We start from the raw sequence: 21156 nt of genomic DNA on the forward strand, positions 1-21156 counted from the left end.
TGCCAATCAGCGTTGTTTACAGTTTACCGCGCTGTCAGTAGGTTAATTGCAAATTCGCTCCGCATAAAAATTATAAAATTCTCGCAAATCATTACTAAAACGTTTGATTATGGTCGCGTGGAATAATTTACGCAAATTAAGTAGCATTGCCGTCGGTACCGGCGCCGGCCTGGCTGTTTATTACTACCAGCGTTTGCGCGAGCCCAGCAACCTGGTGCAGAACTCGTGGACAAACTCCGATAAGCCAGTTAGTGAAGCAGCAATCTGGGATCCGGATTGGGATTGTCGTGATCCGAAAAGTTGTGTGCATCCACTTAAGAATGACACACCACAAGAACAAAATCGCTTCAATAGCGAGTTAGAGAAAATGCGCGTAAAAGCTACTCGCCATATCGTGCTCGTGCGCCATGGGCAATACTTGGATGTGGGCGTGCACGATAAGGATCATCATTTGACCGAATTGGGTCGATTGCAGGCAAAATATACAGGCCAACGCTTGCATGAGTTGGGCATTAAATGGGACAAGATTATAGTGTCGACAATGACGCGCGCGCAGGAGACATCTGAGATGATACTCAAAGAAATCGACTATGATCTGGAAAAAGTGAAGCACTGTCACTATTTGCGAGAAGGTGCTCCGATAGCACCGCAACCGCCTGTGGGACACTGGCGGCCCGAGAAGTCTGTGAGTTGAGGGCGGAAGGGAGTGTAAATAAATAAATTTATAATTGTTTTCGTAACACATTTGTTTACTTGCAGCAGTTCTTCCGGGATGGTGCACGCATAGAGGCGGCCTTTAGACGTTACTTTCATCGGGCCTATCCAGAACAAGAGCATGACTCTTACACGCTTATAATTGCACATGCGAATGTCATACGCTATTTTGTATGCCGGGCATTACAGATACCGCCTGAGGCGTGGCTGCGCATGAATATCAATCATGGTTCAATTACTTGGCTCACCATCAGCCCCTCGGGCAATGTTTGCATAAAGCATTTGGGCGAGAGTGGCTATATGCCAGCGAATTGCCTATCCAATCGTATACCGCGTGAAGTGAAAAATGTAGTTTAATTGTCGAAAGCAGAATTACTAAATCATAACTAAAATAAGCATAAAATTAAAAGTCAGTGCAGCTGCTGAGCAAAGAAAATCATTGCAGAAATTTTGAGGTAAATTTTTAATTAATGAATTAAATGCGTCGGAAATCAGTTAAATATAAACAGTTTGGAGTTATGAATAAGCGAGGTAGTGTGGAAGTTCATGTTACTCCTGCCATATTATAGACCAATTACCATAAAGCAGTTAACTATTTTATCTCGTACTTAAACAATAACAAGTTTACTATATAAAAATAAACACCAAAATCAGTAAATTAACTTTAGGGCGTATATAAACACCAACATAAAATTGCGTTTATCCTTTTACTAGCATTTGTACGTATTAAAAATATTACTATTATGCAGAAAATTTAAAACATTGCTTTAAAAGGGAAGAAAAAAGTAAAGATTTATGCAGTCAAAAAATGTTTTAATAAATTCGTCGATTGCTTGAATTGTTGCAATGCAACGAATTGCTTCCCAAAAGAGTTTGTGTTTGCTCCTCAAGTGCTTGGAAATTTATGCTGGAAATAACCATATCACGAGAAAAAGCATACTATGTGGTTGTTTATAAAAATTGATTTTTTCTGCTTTCCTTTAATTTAATTTTTAATTTTTGTGTATCTTATCTTATGTATGGCGTTCTAGCCTTTTAGGTACTTCTTTTCTTTAGCTATTTTATTTTGTATGCTTATTTTTATTACGTTTATTTTTGTACGTTGTATCTGTCCCTTTGAAGGTCAGCTGACGCTGTATTTCGTGTTGCTAATCTTCTGAAATTGAAGTGGATAACTCTGGGGAGGGAAGTGAGCGTTGGACTTTAAAATCGCTAGATAAGATAAACTGATTACAATCGGCGTTTTCTCCTAGAGCGGAAATGAATGTACATATCGCACACCTACATATGTAGAAATTTCCCTCTGAATTTTGACTTAGCTCACTTTAGATCTAGGTGTGCGATATGTACATACATATATTTTTGTTTTGGCCAACTGCCCATACATGAGTATGTACATACATTTTTATTGTATGAAATTCCGCATTCTTTTGTTTGTGGAATGATGTTTGGCTTTTCCGCCTTTAAATATTTTTCAATGCTCCATTTAGCAGGCGCTTTTTCGTAATTAATGAAAATCAATTTATAAAATTTTGCGCGAATTTCTAAAATGTCATGAAAATGTCATCAATCCAGTGACAGTCAAAGTGTGTGGCATTTAAAGACTAATTGGATGAACTACAAGGCAAGCATAGTTTTAGGCGCAACGGAGATTTTTTGGGTGTGTATAATAACAAATAGTCAGTACCAATTTCTAATGGAACTTGCAAAATTTACTGAAAAAGTGTATTCTTCCTACTGGCTGTTGTTGTTGTTGTTGTAGCGGCTACAACAACCCCGCCCAGATTGGTTAGTCCCTCCCTCAATCGTTGTTGTAGTGGCTACAAATCGTTGTCGTCAAGCTCTATTAACGGGACACCCAATAAACGTGCAGCTTCGATAGGGTCTGTCCATAAGGACAGAGGCGTTAGTAGAGTGAGGTTCAGTGGACATGCGAAGAGATGTCTTGAGTCATGGGGTGTCTCCCCGCATGCCGGGCACTCGTTTGGCACATCTGCATCTACTCTGCTTAGGTACGAGTAGCCAGAGCGAAGTTGGGCTAGTGTGGTCCGAGTCTACCGAGGCAGACGAAANAGCATAGTTTTAGGCGCAACGGAGATTTTTTGGGTGTGTATAATAACAAAACAGAGCGAAGTTGGGCTAGTGTGGTCCGAGTCTACCGAGGCAGACGAAACTCTGTCTCGTCCATGTTTGGTGGTTGTGTGCCCGAAACGGCATTCACAGGTCGAGAGTCTATAACTCGGAACTGATTGGACACCCTGTGAATGCCGTTCAAGGCTTGTCGGTATGCTGTCGGGTCCAGAGGTTGCTTTATGAACCTCTAGACTTCGTCGTGAATATAGATTTTTTTTTTTGAATTTTATGACGATGGGAAATTTTCCCGTCGGGAAGTGTCAAAAATCGCGTAAGTTACAAGTTTTTACTAGTTTTGTGCGTTTCCCAACATAACGCTCTTGCTTCAATTTTTAATAGAAAAGTTATACCCAACTATTTTTATTTTATTCGGCCTTATCGCCAATTCCATATGAACAAATTTTCACTAAAATTATAAAACAAGACAAAAACAATATGTCATGGGAACGATTTATTCACATGGAGATGGCGATAAGGCTGATTTCGTCTCTTCCATTTCCTACAGGCTCTTTGTTTCGCCTGCGTGAAACGAATTGCAATACAAATATGCGGTTGACTAATATTTTTTTATTTTTATTTTTGTAACATGAAAAAATGGCGGAAAAGTGTATTTTGTCGGCACACATCTGAATATTTGATTATACTCGTACATACATACATACATACATACATACAAACGTGTGCATGTGTGGCCTTAAAAATGCATAGGAATGTATCGAACTATGAAATTTGACATGCAACAAATTAGCGAAATAAATTGGAATTTGTGGGCAGACTGCAAACATCTATTTGATAGGGAAAGTAAAAAATTAATTGAAATTAAATAAAATATGAGTATATGACGGAATACAAAATGTATAAAAAAATAAAATATGTAGGAAAAATAAAAATAAAAAATTTGAAGCAAAAATAATTAAAAAAATAAAAACAAAATATAAAAGGTAATTAAAATAAAATAAATGAAACAATGTTAAAAACTGTTTAATTAAAAAATTTGATGGCAAAATGCCAGCAAATGATTGCCTATTTTTGGACGTGACGTACGATTTAGAACAAACTACTTACGCATTTTTGTTTATTCTGAATTTAAAATAGGGGTTCCACAAACTTCTAAATTTTTTATTTTATTTTGTTTTTATATTTATATTTTTTTAAATCTATGTATTTAGTAGAAATTATTGCTTTATTACGTTTCTTTAAATTCTCAATAATTCCAATAAACTCGGTTAGCACACTAAAAGCTTAGGAAACAAGTCGCAAAAGATGGTTATAACAAAATCGTTTCTTCGTTGTAATTTTGATACATACATAAATTAAAAAAATTTAAGTTATAATTTTAAAATAATATTTTTTAACTACTACACTTTAAAAAAAGGTGGCATTCGATAAATGTTAATAAATTGTGGGCACTTTGAGGCATTAAAAAAAAATCCATAAATCGCCTAGTACTGATACCACGGCTGGCGACGCACCCATTGCAGGCGATTACTCGTCTGATCTGAGCGAATTTTAATGCTGGCGCCTTCGGCCGCGCGCACTGTCTCCTTGACCTGCGGAAAAGAATTGAGAAAAAAAATTAGTTCCGAAAGCGAACCCACATACTTCTACTTCACTTACGCTCTGCATCAGATTTTGCGCATTGCCCACCAACATCTCGGTGGCCTCACGATCCTCATCAGAGCCTTGCGCGCCCAACATAGTCGCCTTGACAGTGGATAGAATCTTCAGCTGCGTGCCAATGGTGGGTATACGCTCGCACACTTGCAACAAGTTGGTGCGTATGCGACGATCTGTACACTGGCGCGCCAGCTCCTTCGCCAAGCGCGTCACATCTTCCGACGCTTCGGCAATCTTCTTGGCGGTGGCGATCAACTCACGCTTGCTGCCGCGCGAATCGGAGAGCACCAGCTCACTGAGGCGCGCCATCAGAATGGCCATGCGTTTGGCGGCGGCAATGATTTCATTGTCCTTCGACGACCATTGGCGTACCTCTTGGTGGAGGCCGCGAGCGGCAATCTGTGGACAAAGAAAGATAGTATGTTTATAGCTAGCACAACTGTAAGCGACAGCGCGCAGTATTTACCAAAATTGGCTGGTTGGCATGTGGCATTGTGCGGAAGACGCCTTCGTCCTCGTCGTCCGTCTCTGGCGGTGGTGGGCGCGCAGGCACTAGGCCTTCGCGTGGCAAGGGCGGACGCGGTGGCGCGCGTTCGGCTGTTGTGCGATAAAATAAGAAAAAAACAAAGCTGAATTAATTTATATAAATTTCGCATTTATACTCTCAGACGCACCATTTTGATTGGAGATGTGCAGCGCGCTGAGCTCTGGTATCGGTGGTGGCAGTGAAGTGGGCAGTGGTGGCGGTGTTGGCGCAATGGCGGCACGTACATCGCGTACATCGCCCAGCAGCTGCAAACAAGAATTCTCGTTACACAAATATATACGAATGCCATATTTTTCGCACACTCACCCGCTGGAATGCCGATTTCCATGCCTGCGCCGCGGCTGGATCGTTGATATTTGTCGCTACGCGCTTCGCCTCGCCCACCATTGCGGGAAGCGAGCTCTCCAGCCTGTTCGCCGCCGCATTCAACTTCTGCGTGAATACCGGATCCTCAGAGTTGTCCGCCTCCTGCTTGGCCACCAGCAGCACGCGGTTGATCAGGCGCGCTATATTCGATGTATTATCGACCATCTTCTGCGGCTGCTTAGCCACGATGGCGTCCTCGCACAGCTTCGCGTACATTTGCATGTGCTCCTCGGATGTCTTGATGAACTCGCTTGGATCGGTGGCCTGATCGCAGAGTGTGCGCATGCGCAGCACGGTGTCGGCATACTGCTGTTTCAAGTTCTGCAAGTGCTCGTCGGCTGCCTTGCTGGCCGGATAGTTCATGCGTATGCGACCGGCATTGATGAGCTGTGGCGTCAGTGAGTCCACCTGCGACGCCGAGGAAAGTAAAATCTCGGCGATCTTCTTGTTGCCACAAGCGCCACCCGCGGCCACCATGCGCGAGGTCTTGGAGGCGCGATCGCTAAATGCCTGTAGATTGTTCGATTTCTGATTGAAGTTCTGCTCGCGGCCAGGCGTGCCCTCGGGCAGCATAACCGCCTCGGTAAACTGTTTCAGCGGTGTGCTGACGTCCATGAAGTCCTGCACGATGCGGTTGACCAGCGCGTTCTGTATGGCGGCCTTCAGTTCGTGCAGCTTGTGCGTCAGCTGCTTAGCGGCCTCTTTGGCAGCTGGTGTGTTGCCCGCCGCTTGGCGCTTGAGACGCTCAACCTCGTCGCAGAGTTGATTGATTTCCGCCTTCTGATGACCCGGGCAGCCCTCGGCAACCTTGCGCCCCTCCTCCACAATCAGGTTGACGGCGCGCTCACCTAAGCCCCCGTCGTTGATTTCGGGATGCTGGAGCCATTTGACGGCCTGCTCCAGACGGCCTTGGATGGTGTGCGCGGTTTGCTGCAGGCCTGCCTTGTCCACGCCGACGACGGCGTTGCGTACCAGGGATTGCAGGTCGCCGAGCTTGCCGCGTATGGCGCGCGCCAAAGATTCGGCCTGCGGTGAAGTGCCCTTGCCGTCCTGGCGCAGCTCGCATAAGCTATTCGTCATGGCGGCGATTTCGTCCGCCAAGCGCCGAATGGGGTATGCATCCTGCGGCAGACAGCGTTCCGAGATTTCGTGGGCATTGTCGATTATCTGGCGCAGCGCCTTCTCTCCAACGCCGCCCTTCAGCGCATACGGATTGGAAAGCCAGTCGTTAGCCAGCTCAGACTTGTTGTTGATGGCATTGCTGAGCTTCTTCAGCACGGTTAAATTGTCCAATTCGCTCGTGTCCTCGTCGTAGGTAGTCAGCTGTAGCACGCGTATAATTTCCTGTATCTCATCGCTCATGCGCGACGCCAAGTAGTTGCGGTTCTCGGCCGCCTCCTCCGCACCCTTGCCCTGCTGCTCGACGATGTGTATGTAGACTTTCATGCTGCAGATGAGTATCGGTGCCAATATTTTCACTTGCTCCAAGCAGCGCACCAAAATTTCGCTGTGCACCTGATGTGTCAGCTCCTTCTCACGCGCGCCCACCTCGCGCGCCACCTTGCTCAGGCACGGCGAGAGGTCCTTGAGGAATTGCACCAAATCTTCCATGGTATTTATCACTTCGGCAATGGCCAAATAGTCGAGCACCCTTTTGCACTCCTGAATGATTTTGCGTACCTCGGACTCGTCGAAGCAGAGCAGCAGCGAGGAGGTGCCTTGCAGTATACCGCGGCTTCCTTCAATTAGTTTCTTACGCGCAGGTCCCGAGTAGGGATCGGCTCGTAACATATCGGAAGCCTCCTCCAGCAACTGCGAGGCAGTCTCGACGCGCTGCAGTGATGCGGGCATCTCCTGCTTCAGGATCTTATCGTCCGAACTGTTGATGGTCTCGCGGCCGACTTTGACGAGATTGGCCACAGCTGCCGACACCACCTGTACGGGGCGACTGAGATCGGGCATGGCGTTGCCATCTTCGGCTTCTTCATGGAGGATGACGAGCCGAGAGACCTGAGTGGGGGGAGAAGATAGAAGGAAAAAAAATAATAATTATTACTTTTGTGGTCAAAAAGTCAAAACGGAAAATATATCTACTTTAAAGTAATGAATTAAGGTTTATAGGTTATAAGATCCAAACTAAGCAAACTTTAACATTTTACAATTTTAAGAAAACTTAAAATAAAAATTTTCGAAACATATATTTTCCCACAAAATCCATAATATTTAAATTGAAACTTTTTGAAAAATTAAAAAATCTCCAATAATAAAAATGAACAGAGAGTTTCAAAAGAAATAAATACCCTAATAAATAAAAGCTTTCAAAACTTGTTTCAAAAATAAATTAAAAACGTTTTTAAATAATGGCCCAATAGGAAAAAGTTGAAAAAAGTTTTAATATTTCACAATAAAATGACTAAAATTTAAACAAAACGAAAACATTTTAACACTCAAATTTAAAATAAACTTAGAATTTAAATTTCGGAAACAAAAATCTCCCCATAAACGAAAAATTGCCTAAACATTTGGGATTTACAAAAACCAAAAACTCGAAAAACATAAAAAGTAAAGTTTAAAAATATAAAATTTTACTTTATTTTAGTTGAAGCTTAAAAAATATATACATAGATAAGAACAATTCTCAAAATATTAAATAAAATCAATATGTATATTTTCAAAAAATAAAGCATACATTTCAAAAAAAAAAACATTCAAATAGAGAAAATTCCAAAATTAAAGTATTTTTAAAATAAAATTTTAATACGGCGCACAGTGGTCTGAAATCCAAATCTAGGTGGATAAAACGATTTGCTCAAAGGCGCTTTGACACAATTTGTGGCCATTTTGTTGCTATATACTTTTGAGGTCGCTGAGCACGAATCTGAAGTGAGATTTCAAAAATTCAAAATGGCGGATCCACTATGGCGAACACAAAATTGAAGAAATCAGCAAACCTTATCAAAACGGTATTTTGGGGTTTTCGGGGTTGCGAATCTCAAATTTCGAATTTCGAAATGACAATTGATTTGATTAAAAAGTTGAAACAGCGGCAAATCGGCTGCACTTGATTGTAGTAGGTTGAATATGCAAATGGATAAGCAACAAGAGTTTAGCGCTGCGGACTTTGCACATCGATGATGCCGCTTCGATTCCTGCTGAGTTCTAGAAACAGAAGTCTGATGAGGAGATGTGGTGATCTCCGAAATAGCAGCTGTAACTGCTGCTGCTAAACTTTGTTTGCTTTTTGCAATTTTCCCAAAAAAAAAAAAATCGTGGTACAAAGCTCAATAACAGTTAAAATAAAATTAATATGATTACTTTTCGGAAAAATAAATTTTCGAAGTTAAAGGGCCGTTTGCAGTTCTCAAGAAAAATCAGTTGAAATATTCTTCATTACATATTTCTGTTGCTTGAAAAAGTACTTTGCGATTGCTGTAAATTTTCTTGAAGATATACATATGTATGTAAAAGTATAGGAGCATTTTTTCATGAGAGCTGCGTACTGATTTCTTAAGAAATTTTGATAAAATAAAATTTCTTTTCCATTACTTGTGCGCTGCTTTATATGAATTTTTCGTACTTCTTCGGAGCTGCATACATATGTATGAATTTAGGTTTTTGGCATTATTTAAAAAAAAAGTCCTCGAGTCCTTTTGTGAACCATAACCACAAGTCTACAGGTTGTAATACGTAAGAAAATCGTATAACTTGATGAAAAATTGGCAAAATGCCGAACGCCGAGCGGAAAATGTCTGGTAAATGAGTGTTTTTTTTATATTTTTTTCTTCCTCGGTTGAATGTGTTTTTATATAGAATTTAATATAGTATGTTATTTGCTAGCGACTAAAGCGTAGCTAGGTGGAAAGGTGGGCGTCAGCGAGAAAGTATCAGCAAAGATTTATTGCTATTTTTCGTATTAGTCATCAATGGGGTTAAAAGACCCAAGGAAAACTGGATAATGAAATCATGTGAAGCAAAATATAAAAAAAACCTAAACCGATTTGGCATAAAAAAAAAAACTTAAAGCTAAACAAATAAAAAAAATAATGCTGAAAATTAAAATAACAAAAATGAAATTAAATAATTTACGACATTCATTAATTTGCAATACCAATAAAAAAAAAATGGCTTTAGAAAAAGTAGAAACAACCACAATGTGTTAGATGAGGCAATTTTTGTCAACAAAACATTCCCATATTCCACATTCATCATTCATCAGCACATTAAATAAATATGTACTTATAATTTGAGTTTATTTCGGCTGCAATTTAAATTTTTTTTTTGTTTGTTTTTTGTTTCCTTTTTGTTTTTTTTTTTGCAACAAATTCGTCTTGCCCTCAGCCCGCCAATATTCTTCTTGGCACTTGCTTGCGTGTGTTTACAATTTTTGCTTTAATAAAATTTAACGATGTAACCACATAGCTACATACAAAAGTACACATGCATACATACATATGTACATGTGTATGTACGTTCATACACCGCACTCGTAAATAGGTTAATGTGCTTTGCTCGATATTGTAATATAAACATTTCAATTTTGAAATGAAAATATGTAGTTCCAAGGTTTTGTTTTTTTGCGCGCGGAAAGCGCTTAATTGATTGTAGAGATCTGTGTATTTCAATGCCAAATTGATTTATTAAAAACACGTATCCACACTACACTACACACCAACACGCTAACATACATAAATACTTGCCATAAAGGTGTGTAGCGAAATTTGTCTGGTTGAAAAGTGGGGTGGAAGGAGTGGCGTGAAAAATGTGGGAGTGTTTGAAAGGATGTTTGCATTAATTAAAAAATGTATTTTAAAATCATAAAATTGCATATAACTATTGCTAAAAAGTGTTTTCTATTTACTTTATTTTATTTCAATTAATTTTAGTTTTTATCTTTAAATTAAATTTTATTGGAACAAATGTTTAAAATCTACAAATCAGTAATGTAGTAAAGATAATTTTTGAAAAATGAAAAGAAAAATTACAAATTTTAATAACAAATCATTTTTAAAGAAAAAAATTAAAAATATATATAAAAAGACTTTAACAGAAGAAAACTGTTTTAATGAAGTGTTCCATTCCAAAATTCCATTTCACACAATTTAGCGCACTATCATGGACTATGTTAATTTACAAAAAGGAGAAACTTTCAGATCCTAAAATAAAAATAGCATTCAATAAAAAACTTTATGCCAACAACAATCAATAAATAAAAAGTTAAAAAGAAATCTGAAAGATAGAGTGAAACAAATAGAAAGTAAAGGTTTTTAAAAAATAAATTAAAGTATATACAGTGCCTCAAACAAATGACCACTTGTTGATTTTTTTTTTTTTTTTGAATATTCGACCTAAGTTTTATTTATTTTTCTATAAAAATATCGTCCAAGCTTTAACCAAAATCATATACATAAATCACAGTTTCAAAATTTCATTTTCACTTTGATATGAATCTTTAGATACAATTTTAGTATAATGAAGTGCAATTTTGAAAGGGCTCAAAAATCGCTTTGGGTTTGGACACACCGTCCACCGTTTATAGAAATATAGCGAAAAAAATTTTGCTCGAAAAACATTGCGAATATTTAAAAAAATCAACACGTGATCATTTGTTAGAGTCACTGTATAAATCTTTGGGCATATTCTTGTTTTCGTACGCATCAAAAATCACGAAATTTTCCTGTCATTTTCTATACAAAAATTTAAAATTTTCGATTCGTACGAAAACAAGAATTGCCTCATTATCAATAATACTTTAAAATATTAAATTTTCCACCAAAATGGAAAATAATTACTATACACTAAAATTTCCAAAATTTTAATTTAACACAAGTATTTATGCATGTTTAAAAAAATTCAACAAACTTTCGTACACTTTTCTATCTATTTTAATTAAATTTCCTAGAAAGTTCCTGAGTATGCAGTTTGAATTCTAGTACAATAAAGTACACATTTTAAATTGCTAAAAATTACCGTTGACTCTTTAGGATATTTTTTGTCGAAGATGTTACGGTTTTTTTCTATATAAAAATAAATTTTTGCTTATTCGTTATATGGAAGCAAATGGTAGAAAAAATCTGAAAAATTAACAGAATAACCATATAGCCATTTGAAACTAAAATTCAATGGGCTACAAAACTGTAAATCTTTCTAGGAAATCTGATCAAAAAATCTCGAAATTTTTAAGAAAGCTTGTTAATTTTTTTAATATTGCGCAAAGTTTGAAATTTGGATCATTTACACGTTTTTTTTTGTTATCAACTATATTTTTATAAAGAAATAACCAAAATTGAATAACAAAAAAATAATGTCTTAAAACTTGTCAAAATTTGGTGCGGCTTTATTTTTTAGACCACTGTATGTACATACATATATAAGTGAAAATATAAAAAAAAATAATATTTAGGTTTTTGATTTTTCAGGTTGGGAAAATATTTTGCCACTTTAAATTTTATTTACTTACTGCCGGTTTCACGAAAGCAATTTAAGTAAAAAAATATTTTTTATCTGTCAGTTTCCATATTAAAATCGAATAAAAAATAATTTTTAACTCAAATTGCTTTCGTGAAACTGGCTATTACTATTTTATTAAATTAATTAATTTATTTTAAAATATTCCTCGTTGTCCATGTTTTAATAGAGCTTAAGTTTTTATTTTTTTCAAATCTTATTTTTATTTTTTACTTCTAATGCCATAATATCAATTTAATTAATGTTTTTCAATTGCTTTGTTAAAATTGTTTTCTTAATTTGNATTAATTAATTTATTTTAAAATATTCCTCGTTGTCCATGTTTTAATAGAGTTTAAGTTTTTATTTTTTTCAAATCTTATTTTTATTTTTTATTTTTTACTTCTAATGCCATAATATCAATTTAATTAATGTTTTTCAATTGCTTTGTTAAAATTGTTTTCTTAATTTGTTTTTTTTTTTCTGTTTTCAGCTTTGTTATATGGCCACAGCAATATTGACATCGTTAATGCAAGCAAACGCTTTCCATTTGAACATACACATGTATGTATGTTTAACTTTTTGATGACAAACAATATTTACAACAAGAACTCATTAGTGTCTGTATCAGTGTTTGTGTGTGTACATAAGTATGTATTATGAAAGTTGTTTATCTCTATGATTAGCTAAAAGGCTATATTTGCAAAATATATAAAAAAATTAGGTATAATAATTAAAAGAAAGCAAAGTCAGGAGTAAAAAATTGTGGTAAAAAATTACATAAAAATTTAAAAAACAAATAAAAATAATTAAAGTGAAAGGGGTCATTCCATGTCATAAATTTAGAAATGCCTTTTATCCATATTTCAGTAGTAACCGCTTGCTATATAACTACATTTCATTCATCTATTGAAAAATATTAACAAATTAGAAAGAAGCTTTAATTTTTGTCTCGAAACTTTTACTTAATACCTAATTATTTTACACCAGTCACAATGACCTGTCCTACCAGTCACAATTTTAGTTATTTTTAAACATTTCTATGAAGATTATATCAGCCAAATTTTTAATGAAAGCGAAAGCGTATAGTTTATAACAAAAAATCTGGCTTGAAAATTAAGTGTTTCGGCTAAAATTGCTCCTTTGTTCAGGTTCCTACCAGTCACATTCGTTCAAATAATTGTTACAAATAACTTAGAAATTGTTTGATATTTTTTAAAATNATTATATCAGCCAAATTTTTAATGAAAGCGAAAGCGTATAGTTTATAACACAAAAAATCTGGCTTGAAAATTAAGTGTTTCGGCTAAAATTGCTCCTTTGTTCAGGTTCCTACCAGTCACATTCGTTCAAATAATTTTTACAAATAACTTAGAAATTGTTTGATATTTTTTAAAAGGAATTTTACACATTAGTTATTTATATATATTTTACAATAAATATAAATCACAACTGATCACATTCTGCGGTCAAATGTCCCGCCAGTTACAATGGAATGGCCCAAAGTTAAACATAAAAAAGTAAAAACCAATAAAGAAATAAAAAAATAAAAAAAAGAATAAAAAATAATATTCAACAATTTTATTGGGTTTTAGGTTGTTTAAATGAAAAATTATTGTGCAAAACAACAATAGCTTACAAATGTTAGTATTTATAGCTGCTATATCGGAGATCACCACATCTCTTCAGATTTCTTTATCGAGTTTTATGGGATGAAGAAGTCTCATGAAGAGACGTGGTGATCTCCTAAATAGGAGTTAAAACTTCTAGCGCTTGTAAAGTATTGTTGTATTCCACAATAATTTTTTTTTTTGAAAAACGGCCCCAAGCTCAATAAAATTTTTAAATATTACTTGTTATTAGGCCAGATAATGGCAAAAATAATAAAATAAATAAATAAAAATAAAAATAAAATAATAAAGAATATTAAAAAAAAATATTAAAAATGTTTTAACTAAAAAAGTTTATATCAAAAAGTTAAATACAAAGCAAAAGAAAGTGAAATCAGTGTCTATTGATAAAATCATGATACGAAAATTTGTAAGTGTAAGTGAGTAAGCTTCAATAGCATACATAATTGGCGATTTTACTATTGATAACAAGCATATCTTCCACAAAAATCGGTAAGTTATCTACACGTACATACATTTTTCCCCATACATATACACTTCGTGCCATAATTATAAGCGCACCACATATTGAAAAGTTTTAACAATTTATCTTGTTGTTTAAATTTATTTTTATTTTTTTTATAAAAATATAGTTTATTCTCTAACAAAAACCGAATAAATCCAAGTTTCAAACCATGTGCAATTATTTGAAAAAAAATTCAACAAACTTTTTTAAAAATTTCGAGCTTTTTAATTAGATTTCTTAGAAAGATTAGATATATGGAGAAAATGAGCAACATCATCAACAAAAAAAAAACTCCAATCAGTAAAACTGGTCAATATGTGCTGCGCTTATAATTGTGGTCACGGAGTGTTTTTATGAAATAGCTTCAAATTTATTTATAATTTTTGTTTGGGCTAGATTTTTTGAATTTTGGTCCTTAAAGCTTAGAATCCAGCTCTCAAGAAAAATCACAAGAAATATTTTTCATTATTCCTGTTGATTGAAAAAGCACTTTGCTTTTGCTGCAAATTTTCTTGAAGAAATAAATATACAAGTAATTTTTTCTTGAGAGCTTCAAACTGATATAAGAAATTTTCATAGAAAAAATGTCTTTTCCATTCTTGTAAGCCATTTTAAATGATTTTTTCATGCTAATGAAAATTTCAAAATTTAATTTTTTTCTGACATATCAAAAATTTCGAATTTGTCAAATCAGACATCATATTTTTTTCTTCGTTTTATTTGAGAACCGGACTAACATTTCAAAAATTTCCAGTGCTATAGCTTTGATAGTTGAGGAGCATTTTTTAAGTTTTCATTATTTTATGTACATTTTTGTTTGTAAACTTGGAGTGAAAAAAATATAAAACTTATTAATCTACATATATGCTACTCGCTTTCGTTTGCAGCAAATTTCATTAAAATAAGGCTAGAATCAGTTAAGCATAGGCCTTTGAGTAAATGACCGTCAAACGGAAAATGTTTTGATGTTTCTTCTTTTTTTCTTGAGATGCTATTTTTTCAGGCATTGCACACTCGGTTATTAAATTTTTTCTTCATCTCATTTTGAGGCCGATATCTTCTATATTCACAGAGCTATAGTTTACGATGCACTGGCGAGATTTTTTTACGTTTTTATATTTTAGCATTTTTAAAAAAATATTTTGTTTAGAAGCTTATCTGTAAAACTCGAACTAGGAATATTTTTTTTAAGCTAATTTCGTATTGCTAAAGACGAAAATTGAAAATTATTTATATTTAAATTATAATTTGTTCAATTTGAGGGAACCATGGCGTGGTTACACACCAAATTTGAACAAATACTAGAAACTNAGACGAAAATTGAAAATTATTTATATTTAAATTATAATTTGTTCAATTTGGTGGTTACACACCAAATTTGAACAAATACTAGAAGACTTAAATAGCTGGAAAATATGAACTTTGAATTGTGACTAAAAACACACAGCTTCACTTCAACGACTATCATAAGTTATAAAAATTATTAAAATTTAAAAAAAATATGCATAAAAAAATACTAAAAATAAAAAATGTGAAAATATGGAATTCTGGAACATTTTTATAGACAAAATTAAAAAAAATTAAAATTTTTGAAAAAATTCTCTAACACTATGTACTACAGATTTCAAAAAATCAACTATTTAATAGGAGTTATAGATTTACAGCCAATTTCATGAAAGCAATTTAAGTGAAAAATTATTTTAATTTTTTGTATTTCATATGGAAATTGACAGAAAATAAAAAAATAATTTTCCATTTAAATTGCTGCTGAAACCGGATGTTAAGGATTAATCTAATGTCGTTTTCGAAAATTTCAGTAGAATCGTGAAACAGTTACTAAATTAACAACGCTGTTGAGAATAAAGAAATACACTTGGTTAATTTCGTTATTATTTGTATTTTATTTTTAAATTTCTTTCTCTCGCCCAAACGGTTGGCGCTAATAACGCGCTACATTTGAGCATCCCTAAATGGCAATAAAAACCGATTTTTACGCGTTTAAGAATTCAGAAATTTCCAAAGTGTTAGCTATCAAAATATAGCAGAAGCGAATAAAAACCGGTTAATTACAATACACCTAACCATAATTGGTAAAAATCGCGGAAATCACTACCACTGTGTGAGTGTCATAAGCTGACTATTTATAATATGAACTCTACCACACAGATCAGGTGTGAATGCTTGCCGCACCGCTCAACCGTTTGGCCGACCGAATTGCCGGCCACATTTGGCGGTCACAGCCACTTGACCTACGCGCATGTTTTCATATTTTGCCACCTTAAAATCGAAAATTGAAATAGTATGAGCCAGTGTTATAGGGGCAAACGGGGTACATATGTATGTAAACTCAGCTATTTGCCACTTTTACGAAGGTGTGCGGGCGTCTCTTACGGGGCGTGAAAACGATAAAAATTGAATGAATGGAATTAAATGAATGCGGCACAGGTTTTTGTTTTGGCTGACATTTATGGAGTGAGTGCGTTGCTATTTTATACTAACACATGTTTGAACTTATTGTTATGTTTTTATTTATTTGTTTTTGTTGTTGTACAGTTTATTGCTCAATAGTTTATATGACGCAATGCGTAGGCGCCAGTTGTTGACATTTCAAACGGCAATCGTTAGAGGAGGGAAAATTTAAGAAAAAGCTTAAATATGGTTCACATTTTTAATATAATTCAATTTTCATATAATTTTTTAGTTGAATTCGTTTTTTGTTGTTTAGACAACCATAATCAAGCATTAAAACTAATAAAAAAAGTGAAAGCAAAAAATTTACTTGATATTCATTCATTTTGAATTTGAACGTTGGCGATTTTTGAAAGCGTTTTGTTATTTTTTTAATACTGTATGTTAAAGATAAAATCAGTAGGCGGCCATAAATAAAACATACAATACTGTTTTTCTGTGTTCGTAAATTTTCGATTTTTTCGACCAATTTCACATTTTTAAATTTATATTTTTTTCTACTGTTGAATTGACTTTTTCATTCAAATTAAAAATTTGTTTACTTAATATTAGTTTTTTGTTGCTCTTTTGATTTTTATTTGTTTGGGAAAAAAGTTTAATTTTCATTAATGAGAAAAATTAAGATTTTATGCTTTAACTTTATTTTACATTACATTTACATTTGCATTTATTTATAGTTTTATTTACATTTTATGCTTTTCAAAATTACAAATTAAAACTTATGAATAATAAGAAACCGTCGGATTGAAAATACATACATACATAAAAACTAAAAACATTTAAATAATGAAAGTATACAAAATTTAAAATTTATTTTTCTACTTTTGACTAATATTTGCTTTTTTACATTTTCTTTGATTTTTTTATGAAAAAGAAAAAATCAGACAGAAATTTAATATTTATTCCGTTTTTTTCTTTTAATATTAAATTTTTTCCTTGTAAATCTTTTTTGCTTTCCACAAACATTTTTCAATAAGACTGTTGAAAAAATAAACATTTAAAGGCTCTGAAAAAAACATTTGGAAAATTTCAAATTTTAAAATGAAAAAATTAAAAATTACAAATTAAAAAAGCAATATATAAATTTTTTAATATGAATTTTTAAATTTTTTTATTTTCTGATTTACAGTTTTGCAATCAGTAGTTTATGGCAGCTTGTGTAGGTGGCAGTAGTTGGCATTTGAAAAGAAAAAGAAAACATAAGAAACTAAAAGAACTAAGAAAAATAATTCAAAGAAAAAATTAAAATTGTAATGGATTTGCGGCTTAATGAGACAGATGACATGACATATGTTTACTGTCAAACCACAAATGTAAATTTGTGACATACTGATATTGACTTTTGCAGGTTTTCGATTATTTTACGCTTTGACAAAAGCGCCAAGCAGCCAAAAATAATAATCATCGGCAGCAACAGCTAAAAAAATAATTACCACAAATTATGAGCTACGCGCTACTTGTTGCTGGCTGTTGGCTTCTGGCCGCTGGCTGCTGGCTTCTGACTGGCGGCTGTTGACTGTATCAACTGGCACACATCTGGTTAAAGTTTCACCATATGCTCTAGTCGTCTAATATTTCTCAGCTTCTGCAGCCCTTGTGGTTGGATATTACTCTTTGCTTCAATGACGCTTTGCGCAAGCATATAAAAATAGTATAACACATACATATACATTAGGGCGGGTCGATTTGTAGGGGCCGAAAAAAATTAACAGAGGCACATCGCGATTATGATTATTTTGGTCATTTCAAGCATTTGAGAAAGTAAAATTTCGTAGATTTTCGCAACAATGTTCTCGATTTTCGGAAAAAAGGCGTTAAAATTAAAAAAAAAAGTACGGAAGCGCCCTCTGGCGGCCCTCAGAAGCAAAAAATTACTGCCAGAAATGGATTCCTCAAATCCAAAAACCCCCAGATACACATTTTGGCTAGTTTTCAATACAACTGTTTCAACAGGTGAGCCACTTTTTGAAAAAAAACCTAGATAGAAAAAATCGCTGGCTCGAAATTCATTTTAGACCTATGGTTTCTTGGCGAAAATTGCTGAAATTACCCAAATAACCATAATCGCGATGTGCTTTTGATGCAATAAATTTGACCCGCCCTAATATACATACATATGTATGTGTCATGAAAACATGAATGTATCTACAAATGTTGAAATAATCAGCAACCGTTTTTTCTTGTTCCCTTTTTGTGTATTAATTTCTACTGGTTCTTCTTGCAAAAAATTGTAAACAAATCGGTTCGGAGTTCTGCTTGCCTCCACTCTCAAGTGCCCCATAAACAAGTGTCTCGCGTTAAAATTCTAAATTGCTTAGTATTCTAGGAAAAAAGTATGCAACACAAGTACATGACTATGTATTCCGATTAGCCTTCAATGAAATATTCATCGCTGAGTTTCATGTGAAGTTTAAAAAATATACATATATATACGCCAATTAGAGTGTCAGCCAAAAAAGGTAACCAAGCGCACATTTTTCCATTGAATTGTCAAATAATATTCGCTTTATAAAGAAATAAATATGTACTTTGAAAATAAATAGAAAAAATGTTGCCTGCATAAATTACATGCTTGTTGTTGAAAATTTAATTCAATTCAATGCTCCTTCCTCTACAACAACTCAATTTTTAGCTGGAAATTCTCATGTGACCGGCTGCGTTATCTAATATGCGTGAGTAAAATAAATACATAAATGTTACTTGTAGCTACTGCATCGCCGAAGAGCGCTGAAGTGTATTAGAAACAAAAATTAATTTAAAAAAAGTTTAGAAATGTGGTCTCTGGAGGCTTGGACGTGAAACAGGTTTCCTATTGATTGACGGAATTATCGATATTATTTTCGATAAATTTATCGATTTTCATATACATTAATCGAATTGTTTGGGTTAATAGAAGTTGGTTTGACATATGTATCGATATTAGTGTAGTTATCGATACATATGTATATATCGATTTCTTTGTGATATAGTTATCTATATAAATATGGAAGTTAGCGTGATATATTTATTGTTATTAGTATAGCCACCGGTACATAACAAGTGTTTGGCCGAGCTTCTCCAATTTGTGGTGTGCGCCTTAATGTTCTTACAAAAAATAGAGGGACCTACTCCGCCTCCGAACGGCAATTGAATTTTATGAGCAACTTTTTCCAAGCAGAAATACACTCGGAGGCTTGCCAGTGCCCGCCCGGCGGTGACCGGTGTTAGAAAGAAACTTCTTCTAATTTAGATGCTGCCCGGACCATGGATCGAACCCAGGTCCTACGGAGTGGTATAGGTACCTCTATAGTTATCGATACATATGTATGTATACATTTTAATCGATTTATTTGCGATATTATTTATGTCGCATATTTATCGATAACGTGCGAGCAATTGCTATCGATGTCATATGTTGTCATTGTTTGAAAGAAAATGCGTAACATCAAGTTCATACTTGCTTACTTTACTTTATTATACTAAAATTTACTAAAATATTCTGATTAGAAAGTTTGATATTTTGATGAAACTTTCTTAAAATTTTCCAAATTTTTCCACAAAGTTTAAAATTTGGACTCTTATGGTTTTAACTAGATATTGAGCCATACTTTTATAAAAAAGTAGGTTTAGACATAAATTTTGTTCTATAAAAATGTGTTTGATGGGCAGATACATTTTAAAACCTACTTGAGACAAAAGAAAAATAGTCTAAACTGGTCAAAATGTCGTGTCTTTATTATTTCGGCCATGGGTCACACGCTTAAAAAACATTATTGACAAAAAAAAAAAATCAAAAACAAAAATTAAAGTTTAAAAACATATTAAAAAGTAAATTTATTTGCATGCATACCTACGTACGTATGTATGTACAGTATATATTTTTTCATCAAAAATAATTTTGTTTTTAAAAAACTAAAAATTAAAACAATACGGCAAAAATATGAAGTAAAAAAATATTAAATTTTTTTCCTACTCACCTGTTGAGCGACAGGATCTAAAATGCTCTCGATGGTTTTTGTATGAAAAACGGGCATTTTTTGTTTTAATTTTGTTTCACTCCACAAAATGAAACTGAAATGTAGCTTGTGTTTTGTTCAGTAATGATAATTCAAATACGTTTTTTAAAAAAGAGCTTCCGAAATTTTCTTTACAATAAATTTTAAACTATTTCACTTTATTTCTTTTTGAATATTTTTGCTTTGCGTTGTTGACATGCGATGTGCTAAAATGAATAAATTGACAAAAAACAATAGTTATAAATAAAATTGAATTTTTTTTTTCATAATTCTTTTAACTTTATTTGTATAAAAACGTGCCTTTTCAATTCGAGTTTATCAAAATTTAAAACTTTTATTTTTTTACCAATGATTTTCATTTCGAATTTTTNACTTTATTTCTTTTTGAATATTTTTGCTTTGCGTTGTTGACATGCGATGTGCTAAAATGAATAAATTGACAAAAAACAATAGTTATAAATAAAATTGAATTTTTTTTTTCATAATTCTTTTAACTTTATTTGTATAAAAACGTGTCTTTTCAATTCGAGTTTATCAAAATTTAAAACTTTTATTTTTTTATCAATGATTTTCATTTCGAATTTTTTATGATAATTTCTGCTGTTTTAAATGCTGCGTGCTATTTTTGCTACTGCTTCACAAAATTTATAGACTTTTGTTTTCAGTTTTAGGTCAGAATGAATTAGAAGCGTTGGCGTATTTGTAAGTTTTTCTTGGTGTTTTTTTTTACTGTAT

At 33.8% G+C, this 21156-nt stretch overlaps 2 protein-coding genes across 8 annotated transcripts in view; one reads left to right on the plus strand and one right to left on the minus strand.

Annotated features, from left to right (window-relative positions):
• On the plus strand, positions 1-13968 carry Pgam5 (Phosphoglycerate mutase 5). 5 transcript variants are annotated; one of them, XR_001847953.1, is made up of 4 exons: positions 1-685; positions 760-1169; positions 12315-12471; positions 13785-13968. XR_001847953.1 is itself a non-coding variant. In XM_017619636.1 (2 exons), exons 1-2 carry the CDS (start codon positions 110-112, stop codon positions 1069-1071), a joined length of 888 nt encoding a protein of 295 aa, XP_017475125.1. In that variant the 5' UTR covers positions 1-109; the 3' UTR covers positions 1072-2755. The 5 variants fall into 5 exon arrangements, 2 of the variants coding, with proteins under 2 accessions (XP_017475125.1, XP_017475126.1); XR_001847954.1 differs by having other exon boundaries at positions 13799-13968; XR_001847952.1 differs by lacking the exon at positions 13785-13968 and having other exon boundaries at positions 12315-12972.
• Positions 3951-21156, minus strand: part of Vinc (vinculin) — a 25649-nt gene continuing 8443 nt past the window's right edge. For all 3 annotated transcript variants that reach the window (XM_017619635.1, XM_017619634.1, XM_017619633.1), the window contains exons 2-7: positions 20383-20627; positions 5318-7387; positions 5139-5256; positions 4931-5061; positions 4465-4863; positions 3951-4397 (exon numbers count right to left, since the gene is read on the minus strand). In XM_017619635.1, coding sequence (XP_017475124.1) covers positions 4290-4397; positions 4465-4863; positions 4931-5061; positions 5139-5256; positions 5318-7387; positions 20383-20439 — 2883 coding nt within the window. In that variant the 5' untranslated portion in view covers positions 20440-20627 and the 3' untranslated portion in view covers positions 3951-4289. The remainder of the gene's footprint in view (positions 4398-4464; positions 4864-4930; positions 5062-5138; positions 5257-5317; positions 7388-20382; positions 20628-21156) is intronic.

Source organism: Rhagoletis zephyria, unplaced genomic scaffold (genome assembly GCF_001687245.7).
Source record: "Rhagoletis zephyria isolate East Lansing unplaced genomic scaffold, Rhagoletis_zephyria_1.1 Rzeph_scaffold_01913, whole genome shotgun sequence".
NCBI classification, from domain to species: Eukaryota; Metazoa; Arthropoda; class Insecta; order Diptera; family Tephritidae; genus Rhagoletis; species Rhagoletis zephyria.

Bases quoted from the DNA above. Each gene is read 5' to 3' on its own strand.
- Pgam5 (XM_017619636.1), top strand. From the start codon at position 110: ATGGTCGCGTGGAATAATTTACGCAAATTAAGTAGCATTGCCGTCGGT. The intron at 686-759 runs GTGAGTTGAGGG...GTTTACTTGCAG, and splicing joins ACTGGCGGCCCGAGAAGTCT to CAGTTCTTCCGGGATGGTGC.